General features: G+C 43.7%; 1 protein-coding gene across 1 annotated transcript in view; it reads right to left on the bottom strand.

Moving 5' to 3' along the window:
* The window catches only part of CLHC1 (clathrin heavy chain linker domain containing 1), a 44,528-nt gene that overhangs the window by 3,472 nt on the left and 16,867 nt on the right, over positions 1-24,189 (bottom strand). The window contains exons 7-9 of the mRNA XM_045294095.1: positions 12,756-12,930; positions 6,082-6,284; positions 1,511-1,690 (exon numbers count right to left, since the gene is read on the bottom strand). Coding sequence (XP_045150030.1) covers positions 1,511-1,690; positions 6,082-6,284; positions 12,756-12,930 — 558 coding nt within the window. The remainder of the gene's footprint in view (positions 1-1,510; positions 1,691-6,081; positions 6,285-12,755; positions 12,931-24,189) is intronic.

Raw genomic sequence — 24,189 nt, 5'->3', positions numbered from 1 at the left:
TCCATGTCAGCACTTCATTCGTGTCAGTGCTTCATCCATGTCAGAGGTTCATCCATGTCAGTGTTTCATCTATGTCAGTATTCATCCATGTCAGTGTTTCATCCATGTCAGCGCTTCATCCATGTCAGCGATTCGTCCATGTCAGAGGTTCATCCATGTCAGTGGTTCATCCATGTCAGCAGTTCATCCATGTAAGTATTCATCCATGTAACTATCCATCCATGTCAGCAGTTCATCCATGTCAGCGGTTCATCCAAGTCAGTTCATCCATATCAGTATTCATTCATGTCAGTAGTCATACATATCAGTATTCATACATGTTGGCAGTTCATCCACGTCAGTATTCATCCATGTCAGTGGTTTATATATGTCAGCAGTTCATCCATGTCAGTATTCGTCATGTCAGCAGTTCATGATGCCTCCCCTGTAAGGTCCCTTTGAAGCTACTGGTTCAGTTATTGTCTCTATAGGGTTTCCTAATCTGGGTTTCACATACAGAAAATCAAGGCAGAATACAAATAAATGGCCCAACAACAATGAAATAAAGAAAACCTCAATTTATAACAAAGCAGAAAATATTAAAAACTGGCAATGAGACGTTGGACAAGAGGGAGATCAAAGACGAGGTGCCACATTTTGACCTAACTGCCACTGCCGTGCACTCTGTCTGGGAACAGGGCCTTTCCTATCTCCACACCAGAGTCAGAGGGGAGGCCCCAGAGACTTCACCCTGCAAACTGGCTTTGGGCTTTCACCGTCAACAGCAGCCTTCTGCAAACTGGGTGTTCAGAATTTAAAGTTTAACATTATTCCCTCCTCCGGGTTTGGATTTTATTATTTACAACTCTTGGATCACACATGCTGGTGTGCTCCTTACGTGCGGATATAGCCAATGCCTCGTGTAGACAGGCAGCTGCTTGCTTTAAGATAAGCCATAAGATCCCAGATGCTATTCTTTCTGACCACGGGTGTCATGTGCTTTCTTCACCACACTTTGCTGTGGATTGGACCTATGATTAAATACGAGCTCAAAATCCACTCATATGTCTATAGTTTACAGATGCCCCCGGTTCACCTTAAAGACATTATTATTTTGTTGAAGGACAATATAAATGATCCTTGTGGTGCATATGGTAATTCTATTGATATGAACATTAATTTTGCCAACAGTATAGAATTTGAAACATTGTCAAGAAAAAGAAAGTATACTTGTATAGGACAGTTTTTTTAGACCAAAATACATGGGATTTTTGATTTGTACAGATTAACAGTTTAGGTGACTGGATCCAAAGTTACCTTCTGTCAAAAGAGAATGCACAGAAGATTTGAGTTAGTGCATATATCATAATCTTGAACTTACCCAGTAAGTTGCTAGTCAAAGTAGCTCAATTGTGACTCTCAAGTTCCTTTCCTACGTTTAGTCCCCTACATAACCCTGTTCCTAGATTATATCTGAGATAGACAGTATTACTTAACTGCGATTTCTTCCTTAACTTTCTGCTTTACTTACCTTTCCCACCTCTATTTAGTTCTTGAAGTAACTTGATACCAATTTTTTTCATATCTACAGCGAACAGATGAAGTATAGCAAGGTCCAGAGATAGATATGGTGGCTTCCCATTCCATTCTTTCGTGAGACTTAGAATGACATCAATTTGAGGACATAAACGAATGAGCTGCAACAGGTCACCTGAAAGAAAAAATTAGAAACTGAAACGTCACCAGCCTACTCTGGCAAGTCTACCAGGAACCAGATACTGCCTGTCCTTCGGAATCAGCACTTCCTATCCAACCCTTCCAGGCCCCCATGACTAACTCCAGCCTAAACGCGCAGTGCTGTGCCCAATAACAGCAACAAGACATGCCAACTACAGCAAAACTAAACCAATGCAAACAGCCCGTCACAGAGCACGCACACACCAGGAAGGGAAAAAACGACCTCCATCAAAGGACTATCCTAAAAAGAGTGGCAACTCGGAAAGCTGAACTCTTAGAGTTTAGTCCTACCATCTATGATCTCTGAGATCTCTACTTCTGCCTCTGGAAAATGCCAAAATTGTGGATCATTGCTAGAGTTCCATCTGGTGCTACATTGTGTTGATTCATTACGTGCTGCTCATCTTTGAGTCAACTTCTAAGGAGTATACAGTCTGTGTTTCTGTGCATTGCATCAGAAAGAAACCTACTGATGTTGTTATTTTAAATATCACAGATTGAGACGTTCCAAAAAAGAGTCTACAAAGCCATTAGCTAGTTCAGTCATCTGTAAATAGAGCCACATGAAGTGGTTAACACTTGACCATTTGTGGGCTGAAAAGAGCTTTCTTATGGTTCGATCTACTCCTTAACCACTGAATCACTTAAAGCTATATTTATGACTTAAACGAAAGTAAGTAAAAAGTGTTACTGCAAAATTATAGATACCTTTATTAAACAAAAATATCAATGAAGTTATCATTTCTCAACATAGCTTCCAATTTACCCAATTCTGAAGGCATTGCTTCCATCTCTATCCTTCCTTGAAGAATTCTAAGCTCTTTGATTCACATCATGTGTGGTAGTTACATAATCTGTTGTCAACTAGAGGCTTAAAAGTGAAGGGGTGGAGTTTAGCCTGCCAATCAAGTCACAGCTTGATGACCTCATTTAGAGGCATTAAGGAGATAGATAGATAAATAGCTCGCTGGAGGCGGGGCACATGTTCACTCCCTATGAGGCATGCTTGCTGATGAGACACATGGAGCTACACTAGAGCCCTAGAGCTGAAAGAGCCACATGGAGACCTCTGCCAGCACTGAGATGCCTCTACCGCCACTGGATCCACAAGACTTTCCACCCACTGGCCTGTGATCTTCCTGTATTGAGCGTCATTGCATGTTTCATGAATCTTAAGAGGAATTTATATATTAATATCGGACATAAGGACTAAAATCAGACTTATGAACTTGATCTGGACTGGGCTGGAATGTTTTCTCAATGTACAATTGTTCTTGTATATAAAACTCCCTCTTATAAACATGAGTGTCTATGAATTTGTTTCTCTAGTCTAATAGACCATGTCAAAACAGCATCCTCAAAGGACTCTAATTGTGTTCCTTTTCAATGTTCTTTCAGTTTGGAAAACAAAAAGAAATCTGATAGACAAGATGAGGGCAATAGGATGGATAAGGTTCCCCAAGAAAATTCTCGCAGGGGTTCCTTGGTACCCTCAAGGAATAAGTAAGTGCATTGTCATGTTTGAAACCAACTTCTCAGTTCAACTTTCCTGATTTTCAATGTTCTGAAAACTCCTTCATAATGAGTCACCATGATCATCCAGTGTCTTTCAAGAAAATCTGTCAAGGTTGTTGTGGTTAGATGCCACAGAGACAACAGAACCAAACACTGGCCCGGTCCCTCGCCATCCTCACAGTTGTTCTGTGTGAGGCCGTTGTTGCAGTTAGTATGTCAATCCATCATGTCGCGGGCCTTCCTCTGTCTCACTGCTCCTCTGCTTTACCAAGCATGATGTCCTTCTCCAGGGACTGATCTCTCCTGACAACCTGGACAAAGCACGTGAGACAAAGTCTAGCCATCCTTGCCTCTAAGGAACATTCTGACTGTACTTCTGTACTTTTTCCAAGACAGATTTATTTGTTCTTTTGGCAGTTCATGGTACTGTGAATATTCTTTGCCAACACCATAATTCACACACATTGATTCTTTTCCATCCTTCCTTAATCAGTCTCCAAGGTTCACATATATATGAAGCAATTGAAAAGCCCATGGCCTGGGTCAGGCGTACTTTAGTCCTCTCCAAGTGATAGTGCTGTTTTTCAACATAAAGAGGTCTGGTTCAGCAGATCTACCCAATGCAATGTGTCATTTGATCTCTTGACTGCTGCTTCCATGAGTGTTGATTGTGGATCCAAGCTAGACGAAGTCCTTGCCAACTTCAATTTTTTCTCCTTTTCTCATGTTACCTATTGGTCCAGGTGTGAGGATTTGGGTCTTCTTTGCAATACGCTGCAGTCCATACTGAAGCCTGCAGTCCTTGGTCTTCATCAGCAAATGTGTCAAGTCCTCCTCACTTCAGCAAGCAAGGTTGTGTCATCTGCATGTCACAGTTGTTAATAAGCCTTCCCCTGACCCTGATGCCACTCACTTCTTTGTAGAATCCAGCTTCTCTGACTGTTTGCTCACAACTGTAGTATTAAATTAAAGGTATGGAGGGTGGTGGGGTGAGTGGCCAGCCCCACCCACTGCTACTAATAATACTACCCACGGGTTCAGTAATGCACAGTTGTACGGTTGAGATATATAAGTATTATATTAAAGTCATCGAGAGCATGAGAGCTATTACAATAATGCAGTCAAACACATTACATGGTAGTATTGCTCACCTCAGCCCCGCTTGGTGGTCCACATGGAGAGAGGGGGAAGGGAAGGAGGGCAAGGGAACAAGGGAGAGGGAGAAGAGAGGGGAGCCAGAGAGAGAGATCAGAGAGATCAGAGAGCTCTATATTGCTGACTCACGCCTATATACCTTTTGGGGTCATGCCAGCCCACTAATTACAGGTAGAGATATACATCACAGGGAGGGGCTGCACTATAGGTTACACAGTAATGAGGGGGTGGTCTCTGGGTCTCCATAGGAACATTATCAGTAGGGTGCAAACCCCTCCCACAGGACCCAGTCCATTGTCCCCAGAGGCAGGGAGCAGGCCCACTCCTGTGGTGGGATGAGACAGCAGTCTGGCAACTGATTGCCCTCAGGGGAGGAAATGCCTGGCATCTGACCTCCCCCGACACACAACCACTTGTCTGACAGTTTGTGGTGGCTGTGATGCCTGTGTTAGTCTGGGTAGACTAGAGAAACAAATCCATGGACACACATATATGTATAAGAAAGAGATTTATATCCAAGAGGAATTGAACATTGAGAAAACATCCCAGCCCAGTCCATAAGTCCAATATATGTCTGACACCAATCTATAAAGTCCTCTTCAGAATCACAAAATACATGCAACGATGCCAAATGCTGGAAGATCACAGGCCAGTAGGTGGGCAGTCTTGTAGCTTCAGTGGCATTGTAAGCATCTCAGCACTGGCAGGGTCTCCACGTGGCGTCTCCAGGTCCAAGGTTCTGGCTGCATCAGGGTAGGTACATGTGGCTTCTCCTCGTGATGTCTCACAGGGAGTCAGCAGAGTCTCCCCAAAGGAGTGAGTAGGAGAGAGAAGTGTCTTCTGCCTCCAAGGAGGAACTAATACAGGAATTCCCAGAATCCTCAGGGGAAGGCCATGCCCACACAGAGGCCTCACTGGCTATGACAGACTAGACTCCACCCATTCACTCGTAATCCTCCCAAGGCCCAGATTGACACCAGATTATGTAACTATCACAGTCACCCAAAGTGAACAGGTTTCGGCAGAATTTCCACACTAAGACCAGATGATGAAGAAAAAAACAGCGGTCTATTTCAGAGGACTTAGTCGCTGAAAATCATATGCATAGCATGGACACATTATCAGATAAAACTCAGGGCCTCTCAAGTTCAAGTGTTTTTAAAAAATATTTTAAGTAGCATGTAACAGTGTACCCATTAATTATCTTTAAAACGTCATATGTCCTAGACTGTCCAGTTTACTAAATATTTATGCATTGAAGAAAAACTGTGATACATCTGAATGCCCAACATGAAAGTCAATCGCTTACAGCTGTTTCCACTTGAACTTGTGAGTGAAATGACCTGCTTATCATATAGATAGGAAGATAGACAGACAGATGAATGCCTGGTGGTGTGGTGGTGAAGCATTTGGCTGCTCACCAAAAGGTTGGCAGTTTGAACACAGCAGCTGCTCCATTGCCTGCTATCATAAGTGATCTTAAATTAAAACCCAGAATTCAAATGCACAGCATTTTGACTTGTGTGGGGTTTAAGTTTGTTTGTTGTATTTTTATAAACCGTTTTATTGGGGGCACTTACAGCTCTTATAACCCATACACCAACTGCATCAAGCACATGTGTGCATATGTTGCCATCATCCTTCTAAAGCATTTCTTTCTCTGGGAGCCCCGGGGCGGCTTTGGGTTTCACTTACTGGTGGTAAGCTCCTTGGACTGATGTATGTACTCCATGGCCTCGTGAATCTGACCGAGTTTACACAGGCAGAGAAGATTTTTCTGGTACAGGCCACATCCGTTGTAGATCGTTTGCGCTAAAGCCACACATTTGGTCTTGTTGTATGGATCCTGCTCCCCATAATCAAAAATCACATCCCCGACTTCCTCGGTAAGTAGCAGCCTGGAGAAAACAGATCAACGTCTGTGAGCCCTGGCGAGTGGGTGCGGCTCTGCGCACACACACTCAACGTGGGAGACCTGGCTTCCTCGGCCTGCAAGGACTCTGAAGGGTTAAGCGACTGAGGTCACCTCTGTGACTCACCAACAAGGACAACACACCATCAGCGCGTGCAGATATCCTGGTGACACTGAGCATATGTTCTCAAAAATGACAAAGAAGATTGAAACTGCTCTGAAAAGACGGTGGGACTGAAAGTTCAAGGAAAACAAACATCTCTCATAATTGAGGTTCTCAGCATTTATCTTGGTTCTAAACCCAAGAACTTATTTAGTGTTGGTTAAAGATGACAACTGATTTCAGAATTAGTGAGGAATCTTGAAAACCCTTGAACTAAAAGAGAAATAATGAAAGTGTGACCTAACTGTTAGTTTTTTCAATTTGCCAGAGATTTATAAGAAGTAACAGGAAATACATGTGATCAACATCTTTAGTAAATATAAAACTGCAAATTAAAATCACAATGAGATACCACTGAACTCCTAATAAAATGTCCAAAATTAAAAAGATCAGATCACACTATTGTTGCTCAGAACACTAAGAAACTGTAACTTCATACACTGTTGATAAAACTGTGCCTTTGCACACCATTGCTTTCTTTGGAAAAGACCCCTTCCTCAAGCAGGGCACCTGTCGAGTAGTCTCAGGTCCCACAGAGCATAGATGTGGCTCGTGCTGGGACCCCAGTGAGGACCCTGGGGTGCCATGCTCTCCTGACTTCACTGCTGATTTTGTATTCTGCATGGGGATTGGAGGATCAGTGCCGAAAGGAAGCTCATCCTTTGCTTTGCATCCTGTCTAATTGGGATAGATTTAACCCGCAGACGATGGAGGAACAGAAGTTAATCTCGTTCTGCAACACCATCTGGCCTCAGTATATTCTAGATGACAGGGAATCCTGGCCAAAGAATGGCACACTTTCCCTTCCGACCCTGATTCAGCCAGAGCATTTCTGCAAAGGGATGGGAAAGTGGGAGGAGTTCCCTTATGTCAAAGCCTTTTTCCTCCTGAGAAGCAGTAAAGACCTTCGTTCCAAGTGTACCAAGGACCCCCTAAGGGGCCCTACAGTTGAAGGCCATTCTAGCTCCCACGCAGCCACACCACCCTCGGTCCCTGAACCTGTAGATGCTGGGGAAACAGGTAGCCTGTCAAAGTCCTACCCTTAATAGAGGCAGCTGGGGAGTTGGGTCCCCGGGCCATTCATAAGCCTTTCATCATAATTGAACTCAGGCAGATTAAGAGTGACCTAGGCAGTTACTCAGATAGTTCCATACAGCACACAGAGATCTTTCAGCACCTCACCCTAGCCTATGACTTGACTTGGGAGGATGCAATGATCATTCTGGGACAGACTATGACAGACTTTGAGAAAGAGGGAGTGCTGAAGGGAGCTAAGAAGTTTGCAGAAGGTTTACATGTGATGAATGATAAGTATCCAATAGGAGAAACAGCTGTGCCTTCTACTGACTCCACCTGGGATTATAATGATCCCAGTGACAGGTGGCCTGGGAACATTTTCTGGTGTGTATCACAAATGGACTAAAGTCAGGGTGGAAAAAGGACATCAATTACACCAAAGTGACAGATATTCACCAGGGGCCTGATGAAAGCCTTGTAAGATTCTTAGAGCAGCTGAAAGAAGCCCTGAGGAATCACACCACTGTAGACATAGATTCATATGCAGGACAAGTCCTACTCAGGGACAAATTTCTCACACAGGCCACACTAGACATTCAGAAAAAGCTCCAGAAGTTAGTGCAGAAGCCTGGAAGAGTTACCCTAGAAGAGATGGTCACTAGTGCTAATGCCACCTTTTACACTAGAGACAAGTAAGGGAAGTCCAGGCTCAGGAGGAGAGAAGAAAGAATATTAAGCATGTGCAGGTATTGGCCACCATTGCTAACCACCGCCCATTGACTGCCTCCCAGGTTTCCAAGACCCCTGAACAAGGCACTAGGTGCCATGTGTGTCAACGCCTGGGCTACTGAGTGAGGGATTGCCCCAACCAGAATACCTGCTCCATTGCCATGCTACCACTGCAAACAAACTGGCCACTGGACATCACTCTGTCCTATAGGAGACAACCACCAGGAGGGGAAGCACCTGCAGGCTAGTGTGCAGCTGCTAAGTGAGGACTGAAACAGCCCGGCCTGAAGGGCCAGGCAGCAGGGGATAGCTATGACTAGTCTGGAGCCTCTGGTGAACATCGATGTGGCAGATATGTCAGTAAATTTCCTCCTAGGTACTGGGGCCGTCTACACTGTCCTTAGCCCCTTCCTCAGACCCCTGGCACCCCACACTTGCACCATCCTGGGAGTATTAGGAAAACCTGTAGTCAAACACTTTACTGAACCCTTAAGGTGCCTCTGGGGCCACTTTCACTTCTCTCAGAGCTTCCTATAGTCCCTGAATGTCCAGCCACTCTTCTAGACTGAGATGGATTATTTAAGCTACCCACCTACATAGTCATAGGGCTTCACCCTAGTCCCACTACAGCTTTCCAAAGGTTCCTGACTGCAGAGGAGCCGCAAAGCCCCACACAGGAACAATGGGAAAGTGCCATAGATCCTGAGGTCTCAGACACGGGAGTCCCCAGCAGAGCTAAACATGCAACCCCGGTAAAAAATTTTCCTAAAATACCCCACCCAGTTTCCCCGCCAGCGGCAGTACCCTTTGAAACCTGAAGCCATCAAAGGATTACAACCCCTTATTAATAAATTCTTCCGGCATGGACTTTTGGTCCCTGGTAACTCCCCGTGTCACCCCAATATTACCAATCAAAAAGAACGACAGGTCTTATCAGCTGGTTCAAGACCTCAGGATAATCAATGAAGCAGTGATCCCACTGTACCCAGTAGTACCAAACCTCTATACACTCCAAGGGGTAATTCCTAGCTCCACACAGTGGTACAGCGTTCTGGACTTAAAGGATGACTTTTTCTGCATGCCACTGGACCCACAGCGCCAGTTCCTTCTTGCTTTTGAGTGAAAATTAGACCAGGGGCAGTCCCACCAACTTTCCCGGACTTTGTTGCCAACGAGCTTCCGAGATAGCCCCCATTTGTTTGGACAAGCCCTAAGCCAGGACCTAGCTGGTCTTACTCTAGAAGGCACACAGTCCTACAGTATGCAATGACCTCCTCATCTGCTGCACCACTCGGGAAAAGTCCATTGTTCATATAGTACAAGTCTAGACTTCTTGGCAGAAAGAGACTACAGAGTCTCTAGGGCCAAAGCCCAGCTAGTGCAACAGGACTAGTCTTATCAAAAGGAAAGAAAGGGCTCTCCTTAGAATGAGTAAGGGCAATTGTGGAGCTGCCAGAGACAGCTAAGAGTGTTTCTAGGCCTTACTGGGTGATGTGGAATCTGGATTCCCAACTATGGACTCCTAGCAAAACCCCTATATGAGAGCCTGAAAGGGAAAGTGACTTTCAACCACACCTGTGGGGCACAGAGGAAAGGGATGCAGTGGAACAACTTAAGGCTCTTCTGCTCCAAGCTCCAACACTGGGTCTCCCAGACGCTATGAAAAGTTTTCTTGTATGCTCATGAGAGAAGGGGCATAGCTCTGGAAGTACTAATCCAGAAGCTAGAACCCCAGTCTCAGCCAGTGGCATATTTATCAAAGAGGTTAGATCTTAACTCAGCCAGCTGGCCATCTTGTCTATGAGCAATAGCTGCCATGGCATTCTTAGCCTAAGAAGCAGTGAATATCACCATAGGAGGAACTTTAGAGGTCCTGACTAATCATAGGTTCTACGAAGTGCTACAAGCCAAAGCTATATCTGGCTTTCTGATAGCTGCCTATTAAAGTTCCAAATCCTTCTCTCTTTTTAAAATTTTTTCCCAAATCCTTCTTATAGAGAACCCTAAAGTCACCGTCCAGACCTATAGCATCCTCAATCCAACCACATTACTCCCTGACCCTAGCCCCCTCCACTCCTGCTTTGAGCTACTTTCTACTAATAACTTGCCTCAGCCAGACCTGAAAGACCATCCGCTTGCTGAAGCAGACTGTGTCTGGTTCTCTGACAGTAGCAGCTTTGTGACTGATGAAGTGTGCAAGGTCGATTATGCCACTGTTCCCTTGACCAAGTCATTGAAGCCACCCCCCTGCCCCTGGGAACTTCAGCCCAGCTGGCTGAACTCATAGCATTGTCACAACACCTTGAGCAAGCAGCGGAAAAGAAATCAACGCGGTATACTGATTCTAGATATGGGGTTTCAGTTCTCCACTCCCACTCCTCAATCTGGCAGGAAAGAGGATATCTTATCACCCAGGGAAGCCTCATAAAGTACAGGGGCCAAATCAGGGCACTCTTAGAAGCTGTCCAAAACCCTGAGGAAGTGGCAGCAGTGCACTGCCGAGGGCACCAGAAGGGCGACTCAGAAGCCCACATCGTGGGCAACAGAGCAGCTGAGAGGGCACGCAGACAGGCAGCCCTGAGCACAAACCCACTAGCTTCCATAAATCCCTTAATTTCCTCAAACCAGCTTCCTCTACCAGATTACTCTCCAGAACAGGCCAAGACTCAGGAATTCTGCTTTCAACCTGACGGATGGTGGGAGAAAACAACAAGCTCCTACTGCTACAAAGGTTACAGTTGAAAGTCGTGTAAGCTTTCCACAACACCACCTATCTTAGCTATAAACCCTCTTTGACCCTGCTCCTTCAGCAGTTCTGTGGGGCCAATTTAATCTTGACTCTCAGGTCAGTAACCTCTCACTGTCCTACCTGCCAAACCCAAAGGGCACTTAGAAATCAACTTGCTTAACCTATCCAGCGCAAAGGATCCTACCCTGGGGAAGACTGGCAGATAGATTGTACCCAGGTTCCAGCCGCCCAAGGATTCAAGTGTCTTCTAGTGTTCATAGACACCTTTAGCTGGTGGATTGAAGCATGTCCGACCCGCACTGAGAAGGCTCAGGAAGTAATCCCTGGATTTGGGCTTCCCAAATCACTGCAGAGTGATAACGGGTCTGCTTTCATATCCCAGATCTCTCAGGCAGTCTCCCAACACTTGGGAATAACCTATCGTCTCCACTGTGCCAGGAGGCCACAGTCCTCAGGGAAGTAGAGAGAATTAATCAACAATTAAAGCTAACCCTCAGCAAACTGACACAAGAAACTCAGATGATCAGAAGATGCACTTGCAATAGCTCTGCTATGTCTCAGAATTGCCCCATGGCAAGCTATGTGTTTAAGCCCCTATTGAAGTTTAGGGGGGGAACCTTTCCTTGTAACGGAGCCAGCTATAGGTGCTGAGGTAGCTTCAATAAAGCAATATGCCACAGAGTAGCCCAATGTCAAGAGCCATTCCATCAGTGTGGGTTCATCCAGGCCCAAGGGGAGGATGCCTGCCTGGAGACCTAGTTCTTATAAAAACATGGAAGGACGGGTCCCCCAATTCCCAGCTCCAGCCAATCTGGAAGGGTCCCTTCCAAGGAATTCTCTCTACCCCCACTGCTCTTAAAAGTCCCAGGGCAAAGTGCTTGGATCCACCATTCACAGGTGAAACCATGGAAGCCGTCGCAACCAGGCCCCTCAGGAGCAGAGCAAGCAGACAAGTACTCCTGTGAGCTGTTGGGCATGCTGCTTCACCGCCACCCCGAGACAGATAGGTGCTCCCCAGAAAACCCTACCTCAGACCCACTAGTCTTTAAGCCAGGAAATGCTTTCACACAATTCCTGTGCTTAAACTGGCACCAAGGCCTGCCAGTCCTAAGCTTTCTTTTCCAAACTTCCAGTGACACTAACCGCACTTCCAAGGACACTGCTACCTCACAGCTTTGTCCCTGCCTGACCTAAACGCTTCACCTGTTTGGTTTCTTCCAGAAGTCGTCAGGTGTGTTGATGTTTACAAGTGCTCCCAGCCTGTCTGCAACCCGGTCTTGCTTTTTCCACTCGTGTAATGCTGGCCTACCTTGGTCTGGCTTTATTGCTCAGTTCCCATCCCCTGTAAAGGGGTCAGGGATGGTCTCAGGATCTGCCAGAATCGATACCCTGGGCTCATTGTACGGCTCCTCGTTACTCTATGAATGCTGAGTAAAACACCTTCTAATCGGTCAACTGCAGTCAGGACTAGAAATAAGTGCTCAAACAATGTACTGATGAAAACCTATTTAAAAACTTTAAAGCAGAATTTTATTAACCTAAACCCCAAAAGCCATTGCCATCAGAATTCATTCCAATTCACAGGGACCCAACAAGATAGCTAGAACTGCCCCCAGAGTTTCCAAAGCTGTTCCTCTTCACAGAAGCAGACAGCCACATGTTTTTCTGTCCAAGTGGATGAGGCGTTCACACTGCCAACCTTTCAGTCAGCAGCCAGGCACTATGGTCCCAGGGCCCCAAGGCTCCGTTACTTTGTTAACTAAATATTAAAATTAGGCCAAAAGCTTAATTTTGCTTACCTTTCCTGGGTGACCCAGTGTATAACCAAATCTAACCGTTTTTCCGATAATCCACACTTGATGCCCTCCAGGGTTAGAAGTGCATCCACAGGACGTTTATACGCTTGGCTTGTATTAAAGAGCGCCTCGAAAAACAATAGTAGTGGGAGAGGCTGTCCTTTAATTCTTCCAACAGCTGTAGAAGAAGAAATGTTTTGAGTTGCATATTTTATGTAGCTGGCTTTTTATTCCACTGTTTTCACTTTTCTTTCTACAAACCTGTGTTCCATGTTTTTAAAGGAGTCAAAATGAGGCAGTAGCAGCCATGCACACCTGTTTTGGACAATTTTCAGATGCCAGAAGATTCTACCTAAATGGTTAACAACTATGAAAATACTACCTTGAGTCCAGTGCCCTCATGCTAGTCTCCACAACATCCTCTTTCCCTAGGGATGAGCACGAGGTTCTCTGGTTTATTTAGGAGGGAAGGGTGGGGGGAGAGGCAGTGTGACCTAGACTCAGCATCTCACTGCCACATGGCACCCCCAGCCCCACCCCGTGCACCCACAGGTCAAAGGGTGGCGCCTCATGATCACCGGTCAAGTCAGCAAGGTTGACACTTATCCTCCCTTGCAGCTAAAGATCTTTCCACATCATTGGTTTCTGGTAAAGGGATAGGCGCTGCTTGTCTGGTTCGGGTTCAGACGACGTACTTTTCTACTCTGCTGTCAGAATTACACAGACCGGAAGGATAGCTGAAAACGTGGCACGAGACTTGGAGAAGCCCAAGCATCCCGGGAGGGACAGAGGTATTTCAGGTCTTCTAGAGCAATTTAATCCCTCAATACACTGATTCCTGACTGTTCTGGTAAAATAGCTTTACAATTCTAATAGTTTTACAATACTAAACCCAAAAGGTACAGCTTTTTTAAAAATCCATATATATATACACACAACATAATTGGGGTCTGGACCTCAATCTTGTGTGTCTGCCTACTATGTGTCAGAGCAAACTGAATGGCACCTAACACAACACAATAATAACAAGTACAACAATGAAGAAAATGTTCTAAAACTGCTGGGAGTGATGGATGACTGTACAACTCTTCTTGATGTGCCTGAACTACTGAATTGCATGATATGTGAATTATATTTCAATAAAACTGTTTTTTAAAAGAAAGGGCAAGATGGGAGGTATCCTGAAACAAGGAATGGGAGTAGCGATACCAGGAGGGTGGTGGAAGGTAGGGAGAGAAGGGGAAGAAGGGGGAGCTTATTGCAATAATCAACACACCCAACAACACACACACACCCACTCCAGGGGGATGAACAACAGAAACCGTGGGGGAAAGGAGACAGCGGTCGGTGTAAGATATGAAAATAATAATTTATCAATGGGTCACGACTCAATAGAAAGTAAATGTTTAGAAAATAATGACAACATGTGTACAGATACACTTGATACAATTGATGTATGGATTGCTATAGGAGCTGTAACAGCCCCCAATAAAATGATCTTTTTTGGGGAAAAAGATATTTTAATTAAAAAAAGGAAGGGCACAGCAAAGTGAACACTTTACAAAATAATAAATATGGACTGACTCATAAACAAAAAGCAAATAAATAATTAATAAGTGGAAGGATATAAATAAAATATTAACTATATATATAGTTTTCTTCTAAGTACACTTTGATTTATTTAACAGGTCTATAGATCCTACTCTCTTTCAGGCTGCAACTTGGCTGGGCTAGGTTTCCAAACTAGGAATTGGGTTTAAGTCTGTTCCATGTGACTTCTCACCCTCCTTTAACACATGGCTACTTTGAGATATTCTTCTCATAGTAGGTTGAAGAAGCAACTAAAAGATGCCAAGCCAAATTTAAGGTTTCTGCTCATATAATATCTACCTAGACCCCATGAGTCAGAACAAGTCACATGCCAAGTTTGAGGTCAATGAGGCAGAGGACATATACTGTGCCTCCTCTACTTGGATGGGCTAGGAAGCCAAATGGCAACCAAAGAATTCAGAATTTAATAGCAAAGTTGGTAGTTTTGACTACAACCATGTAAACAATAACATTAAAATAGTCTAGATATTCCAATTAAAAGGCAAAAATGGTCACATTGAATTTAGCACAAATGCTATAGCAGGGGGATCCAAGCATTTGCCCCCTAAAAGGAACCTACTTTAAACATTGCAGCGCTATGAATTACTTAAGGCCCTGCTGGCCATAGTCTTTGTAACTCCCACTAAACAACTGGCTAGGACTAGCATACATGAGGTGCTTTAGATAGCCAGATAATACTGAAAATAAGGTACATGGAACCCTAACGTGGAAATTGCTCAGCTTTGCTATCCCATGAGGCTTAAAGTGAACCATCCCCGAGTAGAAAGGGTAATCTCACAACCACCAAGGAAGAAGAGCACGTCCTTTGGACCCAGGATCCCTTCACTGCGCCTCATCAATGCAGGAGACAGGGAGCGGTGACACTGGAGACAGTGGGATATGGTGAGGAGTAGCAGCAGAGATGTAGAACAAGGAATATCATTGCTGATGTCAGATGGACTATGTCAAGGCATTGAACTGTGTGGATCATAACAAACTATGGATAGGTATGAGAAGAATGGAGATTCCAAAACACTTCATTATGCCCATGCAGAACTTGTATGTGGAGCAAGACGTAGTTGTGTGAACAGAACAAGGTTTAAAATCATAGAAGGTCTGAGGCAAGGTTGTATCCTCTCACCACACTTACTCAATCTGTATACTGAGCACAAAATCAGAGAAGCTGGATTATAAGAAGAAGAATACAACATGAGGATTCGAGGAAGGGTTATTAACAACTTGCGATACAGATGACCTTGCTTGCGGAAAGTGAGGAGGACTTGAAACACTTGTTGATGAAGAGCAAGGCTTGCAGCCTGCAGTGTGGATCACAACTCAGTGTAAAGACCAAAATCCTCACCACTGGACCACTTGGTAACACCATGATAAATAGGGGCAAGATTGAAGTTGTCATGGATTTTGTCTTACTTGGACCAACAATCCATGCTCAAGGAAGCAGCAGTCAAGAAATCAAAAGGCATGCTGTATCAGGTAAATCTGCTGCACAAGATCTCTTTACCGTGTTGAAAAGTAAAGAAGTTAAAAACAAGCATCTTTGAAGACTAAGGCGCACCTAACTCAAGCCATGGTATTTTCAATCACCTCATATGCATTTGAAGGTTGGCCATTGAATAAGAAAACCGAAGAAGAATCTATGTGTTTGAATTGTGTAACTAGCAAAGAATATTGAGAGTTTCACGGACTGCCAAAAGGACAAACAATTCTGTCTTGGAAAAAGTACAGCCAGAATGCTCCTTAAAGGCAGGGCTGAGGAGACTTCAACTTACACACCTGGCCATGTTGTCAGTGGAGACCAGTCCCTAGAGAAGGACATCATGCTTGGTAAAGTAAGAGGGGCAGCGAAAAAGAGGAAGGTCCTCAACGAGATGGACTCACACAATGGCTGCAACAACGGGCTCCAACTTAAGGACAATTTAGAGGATGGCGCAGTTTCATCCTGTTGTCACTATGAGTCGAAACTGACCCAAGAGCAGCAGCGGCAGCAGCAGCAGCAGCAGCAGCAATAGAGAATGAGTGGCAGAACCTAGAGACTGGTCTGAGAAAGCATGATGGGTCTCCATGGCAACCAGAGAGGAAAAGCTGGGGGTTTGGGAGCTGAGATTACAGGTGGAGTGGGGTGCCTCTGGGCACTTACTTGGCAGAGCTAAAGAACTTTGTAACATTTGTTCAAGCAAGACAGAGGCAGAGCTAAGAGGCCAAGGGCCAGAGAGAGGCATGCATATGGGCCTGGCTGAGTTTTCCTGGTTGATGAACTGTATCCTGAGTATTCCTGAACCTGAATTGTAACCTGTTACTTCCCTAATAAGCCCCATAATTGTGAGAATTATCTATGAGTTCTGTGGAGCCATTACAATGAATTATCAAACACGGTGGAGAATGAATCAAAGTGTCATAGGAGGGTGTTTCCAGTACCTATCTGTACCAGTGTACATCCTCTGGTCTAGCCAGACTTGCAGGGTAGAATTCGGATCATGATAGTGGGAGGGGGGATAGGGAGGAAACCTTTACGAACTAGAGAAAAGTTGTATTTTTCATCGTTGCTACATTGCACCCTGTCTGGCTCATCTCCTCCCCGAGAGACCTCTGCAAGGGGATCTCCAGTGGTCTACAATTGGGCTTTGGGTCTCCACTCCGCACTCCCTACATCATTCACTAAGGTACCATTGAGTTGTTACAGCCTCACAGCGACCTCAGCACAACAGATAGAAACACTCTTAGGGTCCTGGCAGCAATTGTTCCCATCACGAACCCATTGTTCAGCCCAGTTCATGGGCTGGATGTAGCTGTCGCCTAGCTACAGGGACAAGATAATCACTTCCAGTGACAAAGACATCCTCAGACTAACTTGAGACAAAGCACCTTATTGTTCTGTTCAAGACACGTGGAGAAAAGGTTGAAGTTGTCAAGGATTTTGGTCTTGCTTGGATCCACACCCAATGCTCAGGAAAGCAGCAGTCAAGAGAGCCAAAGATGGATGGCGGTAGGTAAATCTGCCGCATGAGACCTCTTTAGAGGATCGAAGAACAAGGATGTTACTTTGAAGATGAAGGTGCACCTGGCCCAAGTCCTGGTCTTCTCCACTGCCTCCTATGCCTGTGATAGGTGGACACTGAATAAGGAAGACCATAGAAGAATAGTTGCATTAGACTTGTGGGGCTAGAGAAGAATATTAAAAGTACTATGAACTGCAAAAAAACCCCAAATGGATTTGTCTGGGAAGAAGTACAGCCAGAGTGCTCCTTAGAGGCCAGGATGGCAAGACTTTGTCTCACACCCTGTGGACATGATGTCAGGTGAGACCAGTCCCTGGAGAAGGACACCATGCTGGGTGATGTAGAGGAGCAGCGAACAAGAGGAAGGCCCTCCAGGAGATGGAGTGATGGACACAGCGGCTGCAACCATGGGCTCCAGCCCAGGAATCATTGCTGCAAGGATGGCTGAGGGTCTTGCAGGGTTTCATTCTGTCGTGCACAGGGGTTGCTATGCGTCTGAGCTAATTTGATGACACTGAACAACATTGCTCTGTGTTTGCTCCTGGTCAACCATTCTTTCCGGTGGTTTCTTTGAAACTTGAGCGAATGGAAACCATCTATGCGTGGCTTCTCCAAGTATGAATTTCAAGTAAAAAGGGCGATCACATTGTCAAAAAAAAAAGAAAAAAAGAAAGTGTCATAGGAGGAATGGTTGTTGTAGGACTTGGCAAAAAAGTTTGGATAATGGAAGTTTATCTGACATCTGCCTGATAGGAATCACACTTGGGCAGCTGATGCAAATGATCTTGATTCTCCTCGCAACCATGGGAGGATTCTCCTGCCTCAACCTTTGGTGAAGTTAGAGGTCAGACAATACCACCATGACACTGTTACAAAGATGCAAACATCATATAAAGATGAAAAGAGATTAAAAGTAAAATAATGGGAAAAGGTATACCACACCAATGCAAATAAAAAATTTTTTTAAAGACTTATTTCAAGACTTACTACATGTCAAACAAGAGTCCACTGAACAGGGAAGCAACAAAGCCCACATGGAGGAAGCACACCAGCCTGTGTGATCATAAGGTGTCGAAGGGAATAGGTATCAGAAGTTCAAAAACAAGTAATCAAATTGATGTGAAGGAATGTGGACAAAGTGGAGACCCAACGCCCACCTGCAAGATAATTGGACAGGCCTTCACAGAGGGGCCACATTCACATTGGGGGATGAGGAATTCAAGCTGCGGGATAGCACTGATGAAACACATGACCATCCTCTTGTTCTTTAATATTTCCTCCCCTTATTATTAAGGCTTTTGTTTCACCTCATTAATACTGTTAGACCTATGTATGTTCATGTGTATAATTGAGATTGTTTGATGCAGGAAGGCCAGGAGGATGACCCTTCAGAAACAGCAACGGGAGTAATGATTCCCTCAGGATACAGGAAGACAGGGAGGGAAAGGGGATGAAGCGGGAGTTGATAACAGTAATGACTGTATAGCCCCACTCAAGAGGAGTGAATAACAGAATTGCAGGTGAATGGATATAGTGGATGGGGTAAGATATGGATATATAAACATATATAATAATAGAATAAGAATAACATATAGCAGTAACAAAAAGGGTTCCTGGGGGAAGGGTGGGGGAGGCAGGGGACAAAGGGGAGCTGATAGCAAAGAGTTCCAGAAGAAAGAAAATGTTTTTAAACATTGTAGTAGTGATTGTACAATTATTCTTGATCTATTTGAATGGAATATTTGAATTATGGAATGTTATGACATCTGTAAGAGCTTCCAATAAAATGAATAAAAATTTTTTTTAACTTACTACAAGGCTCAGTAATCAAGATAGACAACCAGAGCAATGGAATAGCATACATAGTACAAAAAAAACCCATAAAGTTTATGGACACCTGATTTTTTTTTTTTTTACAAAGAAGCCTAGACAACTCACTGGAAAAAGAATAGTCTATCCAACAAATGTTTCTGGGAAAACTGGATCTCTATATGCAATAAAATATATTTGGATCCCTATCTAACATCATACACAAAAATTAACTCAAACTAGATCACAAATCTGAATGTTAAGAACTCATAGAAGGAAGTAGAATTAGGTCTGGGATTAGGCAAATATTTCTGAAATATAACAGCAAAGGAACAGGAGAATTATTAGTAAACTGCACTTAATCAAAATTAAAAATATTTGTGCTTTGAAAAATACCCTGAAAAAGTGAACAGATAAGCCACAGACTGAGAGAGAATATCGGCAAACCATATATCCGTAAAAGATTTGTTTCCAGAAAGATAAAGAACTCATGCAATTCAATCACATAAACATAAGCAGGAGAGACAGATGTATGTCATGCACAGACTGATCAGCAAAGCTCATCACAGCACTATTTATAAATGTCCCAAAGTGGAAATCACCCCAAAGCCCATCAACAGTCAACTACATAAACAAAACGTGCTGTACATATATTATTGACACCTAAAAAGGAACACATCTTTGATACATGCTACACGTGAACAGACCTCATGAACATGTCAGTCATACAGACCACACACTGGATATCCAACCCATAGGAATATCCAGCAGCAGGCAGATATATGCAAACTGAAAGTAGATCAGGATTTGACGGAGAGGGGAGAAGTGGTGAATGAAGAGGTCATTGGTAGGTTAAAAATTTTCTTTGTAGAATGATGACAATTATCTAAAATTAGATTATAGTGTTGGGTGTATAATATTGTGGTTATGTAAAAAGCAATGAATTTTCAGCAATTCTTATCAAGAATTAAAATCAACTAATAAAATAAACACTATGCTAATAGTCTAAAGGAGAACAAAACACAAAAACGCATGATCATCTCAATGAATGTAGAAAAAGCATTTGTCAAATCTAATATCCAATTCTGATCAAAATTTTTACCAAGTAGCAATAGAAAGAAACTCCTTCAACCTCATAAAGGACATCTATTAAAAGCTTACAGTAACATCATACTTAATGGTAAAAGGCTAAATATTTTCTCCTAAAGATGAAGAAAAAGGCAAAGGTCTCACTTATTACCACTTCTTCTAATATTATAAAGGAGGATTTAGCCAGGAAAATAAGGCAAGAAAAGAAATAATATAAATATGGATTGGAAGGTAAAACTATTATTATTAACCATGACATAAATATCTATGTAGAAAATTCCAAGGAAGCCATAGTAAAAGTTTGGAAGAGATAAACAAGTTTAGTGAGGTCATATGATACATAATCAATATATAAAAACAATTGTATTTATGTAGGCCAGCAACAAAATCGGGGAGGAGATGAGCCAGTCAGGGTGCGATGTAGCAATGGTGAGAAATACAACTTTCCTCTAGTTCCTAAAGGTTTCCTCCCCGCTCCCACTACCATGACTTGAATTCTATCTTGCAGGACTGGCTAGACCAGAGGAGGTACACTGGTACAGATAGGAACTGAAAATCCAGGAATCCAGGATGGATGAGCCCTGTAGGACCAGTGGTGTGAGTGGCAAGACAGGGAGGGTAAAGGGAGAATGGGTAGGAAAGAGGGAACCGATTACATGGAACTGTGTGTGACCTCCTCCCTGGGGGACAGACAACCGAAAAGTGGGTGAAGGGAGAAGTCGGACAGGGCAAGATATGACAAAATTCCCATTTATAAACTATCAAGGGCTCATGTGGGAGGGGGGAGCGGGGAGGGAGGGGAAAAATGAGGACCTAGTGTCGGGGGTTTAAGTGGAGAGAAAATGTTTTGAGAAACGATGTGCAAATGTGCTTTACACAATTGATGTGTGTATGGATTGGGATAACAGTTGTATGAGCCCCTAATAAAATGTTAAAAAAATAAATAAATAAAATAAAATAAAATGTTTAAAAATTACAGCAACATAAAAGCTGTAATATACTTATGGATAAAAATGACAAAAGATGTATAAAACCTGCACACTGAAAACTACAAAGCACTGTTGAGATACATTAAAAAAATAATTTAGGGAAAAGCTTACACAACAAATCAGGTTCACATTCAATAATGTTTACGCAAGTTGCGGTGTGCCGTTGGTTACACTATCTGTGAGGGGTAAGCTATGTCTGTTTCCATTCTGCTTGCTCTGGTTCCTTGGGTCTAGCTTCCCTTCCACTCATTGCCCTCTTGCCTTTGTTTTGGGGTATATTTTGACCATTTGTTCTCCTATAGTTAGTAATTGTTTGAGGGTGGTACTGTTTATTCTGTGAACCAATATATTATTTGGATGAAGTGTGACCCGCAGAGATAGCTTCAACTCTATGCCCAAAGGGAATCTTAGAGCCATAATCTTGGGGGTTCCTTTAGTCTCTTTTCGTCCTTGTAAAGGAATTTGAATTTTGTTCTACATTTTCCATCCATTCTAACCTTGTGTTGGGTGGGGTTCTCTAGAGAAGCAAACCAGTGCATACGGATGTGGCTCCCAGCTGTAGAGTGGGTAAACCCAGTCTGGTTTCACGTGTGTGGGTCAGATGTTAAGCTGGAGGCTTCTCCTGACCCATGACGCTTCAGGAGCGGATGGATTTTCGGGGTGGCAGGAACACCATAGGCTACAGAGGCAGACAAGTCCAAAGTCAGCAGGTCAGGCTTGTGACTGGAGATGCCAATCCAAGGTTGGCTCGTCAGATGGCTGCTGATGGCTCCCAGGGCTGGCCGGCAACATGGCAGGAAGTCGGCTCAAATCCAAAGAACCAGAGGCAGGTAACCCAGATGTAGAATCCTGACGCAACAAGAAGCAGGCAAGCTTTAGGAAATAGGCACAGCTCTAAGGAAGTCTCCTTTCAATTGCATCAGGCCTGTGACCTGGTGGTGGTGCTGGTTGCTAGGTGCCACCGAGTTAGTTCCAATCCACAGCAACGCTGTACAGCAGAACAAAACACAGCCTGCTCCTGGGCCAGCCTCACAACTGTTCTTACGTTTGAACCCATAGTTGCAGCCATTGTGTCAATCCATCCCGTTGAGAAACTTCGTCTTTTTAGCTGCCTTCTCCTTTACCGAGCATGATGTCCTTTTCCGAGCATGATGTCCTTTTCCAGGGACTGGCTTCTCCGAGGACCGGCCCAAAGCACGAGACAAAGCTTTGCTATTCTTGCTCCTGTGGAGCATGCTGGGTGCTCTTCTTCTGAGACAGATTTGATGCCTCTTTTGCCAGTCCATGGTGCTCTTGGTATTTTCATAAGCACCACAACTCACACACATCATTCGTTCCAGCTTTCCCTAGTCAATGTCCAACTTTCACACGTGTGAGGTAATTGAAAATAGCATGGATCAGTGCTCAAAACGAAATCCTTGCTTTTCAACACTTTGAAGAGGTCTTTGCAACAGATTTACCAGTACAATGCATCTTTGAATCTCTTGACTGCTGCTTCCATGAGAATTGACTGTGGATCCAAGCAAGACAAAATCCTGGATAATTTCAATCTTTTCTCCATTTATCATGATGTTACCTCTTGGTCCAGGCTTGGGGTTTTTGGTTTTCTTTACATTGAGTTGTCATCCATACTGAAGACGCAGTCCTTGATCATCAACAGCAAGTGCTTTAAGTCCTCCTCCCTTCAGCAAGCAAGCTGTGCATCTGCACACCAAAGGTTGTTAATAAGCTTCTCCAAACCTAATGCTGCATTTCTCTCCATATAATCTGGCTTCTTTGTTTTCTCAGAATACAGATTGAATAAGTGTTGTGAGGAGATACAACTTTGACGCACACCTTTCTTGTTTTTAAACCTTGTTCTGTTCTCACAACTGCCTCTTGATCCGTTTACAGGTTCCGTCTGACACCATGAGGTGTTCTGGTATGCCCAAAGTTCTCGAGGATATCCCCACGGTCTATGCGGCATGTTGTACCCCCCACAGTGGATCCCATCAGAGCTGGTTCCATTATGTCAGAGCACATCAAGGTGGATAACTAGGTCTTAACGCCCAAACCACTGAGAATCGGGCCCAGCCAAGTAGACACAAAACCTAACTATCACAATTGTGAACTTTCTTACTTTTCCCTGGTCAGAATTGTCAGCATTTGCATCCGAGCAGCATCTGGTCTGCTTGGTTTTTTGTCCTAGGTAAAGGCGGCTGTAGTTGCATATGTTTCATGGATTGGCTTCTTCTTTGATCCTTTGATTTCCATCATTCCTTCTGCATCATAAAAGTAAAGACCAATAAGTTTTATCTTAGATGATGGCTTGCAAGCTTTTCAGACCCCCAGTACTACTCACAAAACTTGAATGTAGAACATTATTATTGTGAACTCTGTTATACTAATCAACTAAGATCCCCTGAGACTGTGGGGTAAGAGAAAAATTAAAAGGCCTAAGTAAAGGGAGAAACAGTTTGTGTTCATTGGTCAGAAGACCCAATACTGTTCACTGTCAGTTCTCTCCCAAAAGCTCTATCAATTTAATGTAATCCAAGTCAAAATCCCAGGAACTGTTTTTGTAGAAATAATGAAAATGGACAGTAATTGTGACTAAACAACATGATGAACATAATTAATGTACAAGTAAAAGTGGTTGAAGCGGGAGGGGGGAAATGAGCAACTGATATTAAGGGCTAAAGCAGAAGGCAAATATTTTGAGAACGATGAGGGCAACAAATGTACATATGTGCTTGACACAATGGATGGATGTATGAATTGTGATAAGAATTGTATGAGCCCCCGATAAAATAATTTTTTTAAAAAGTGGTTGAAGCAGCAAATTTTACACAATAAAGAGAAAGAATATGGGTTAACAACAGGCTAGACTGGAAAACACAAGTTTTTCTTGCTTGGTATATTTTAATTTGTTCTTCGTCAGTGGATTGATGTTGTTGCTGTTTTGTT

This window comes from Echinops telfairi, unplaced genomic scaffold (genome assembly GCF_000313985.2).
Source record: "Echinops telfairi isolate 266 unplaced genomic scaffold, ASM31398v2 ScPeMD7_2573;HRSCAF=3158, whole genome shotgun sequence".
Lineage (NCBI taxonomy): Eukaryota > Metazoa > Chordata > Mammalia > Afrosoricida > Tenrecidae > Echinops > Echinops telfairi.
This window is presented reverse-complemented; position numbering and strand designations above follow the sequence as displayed.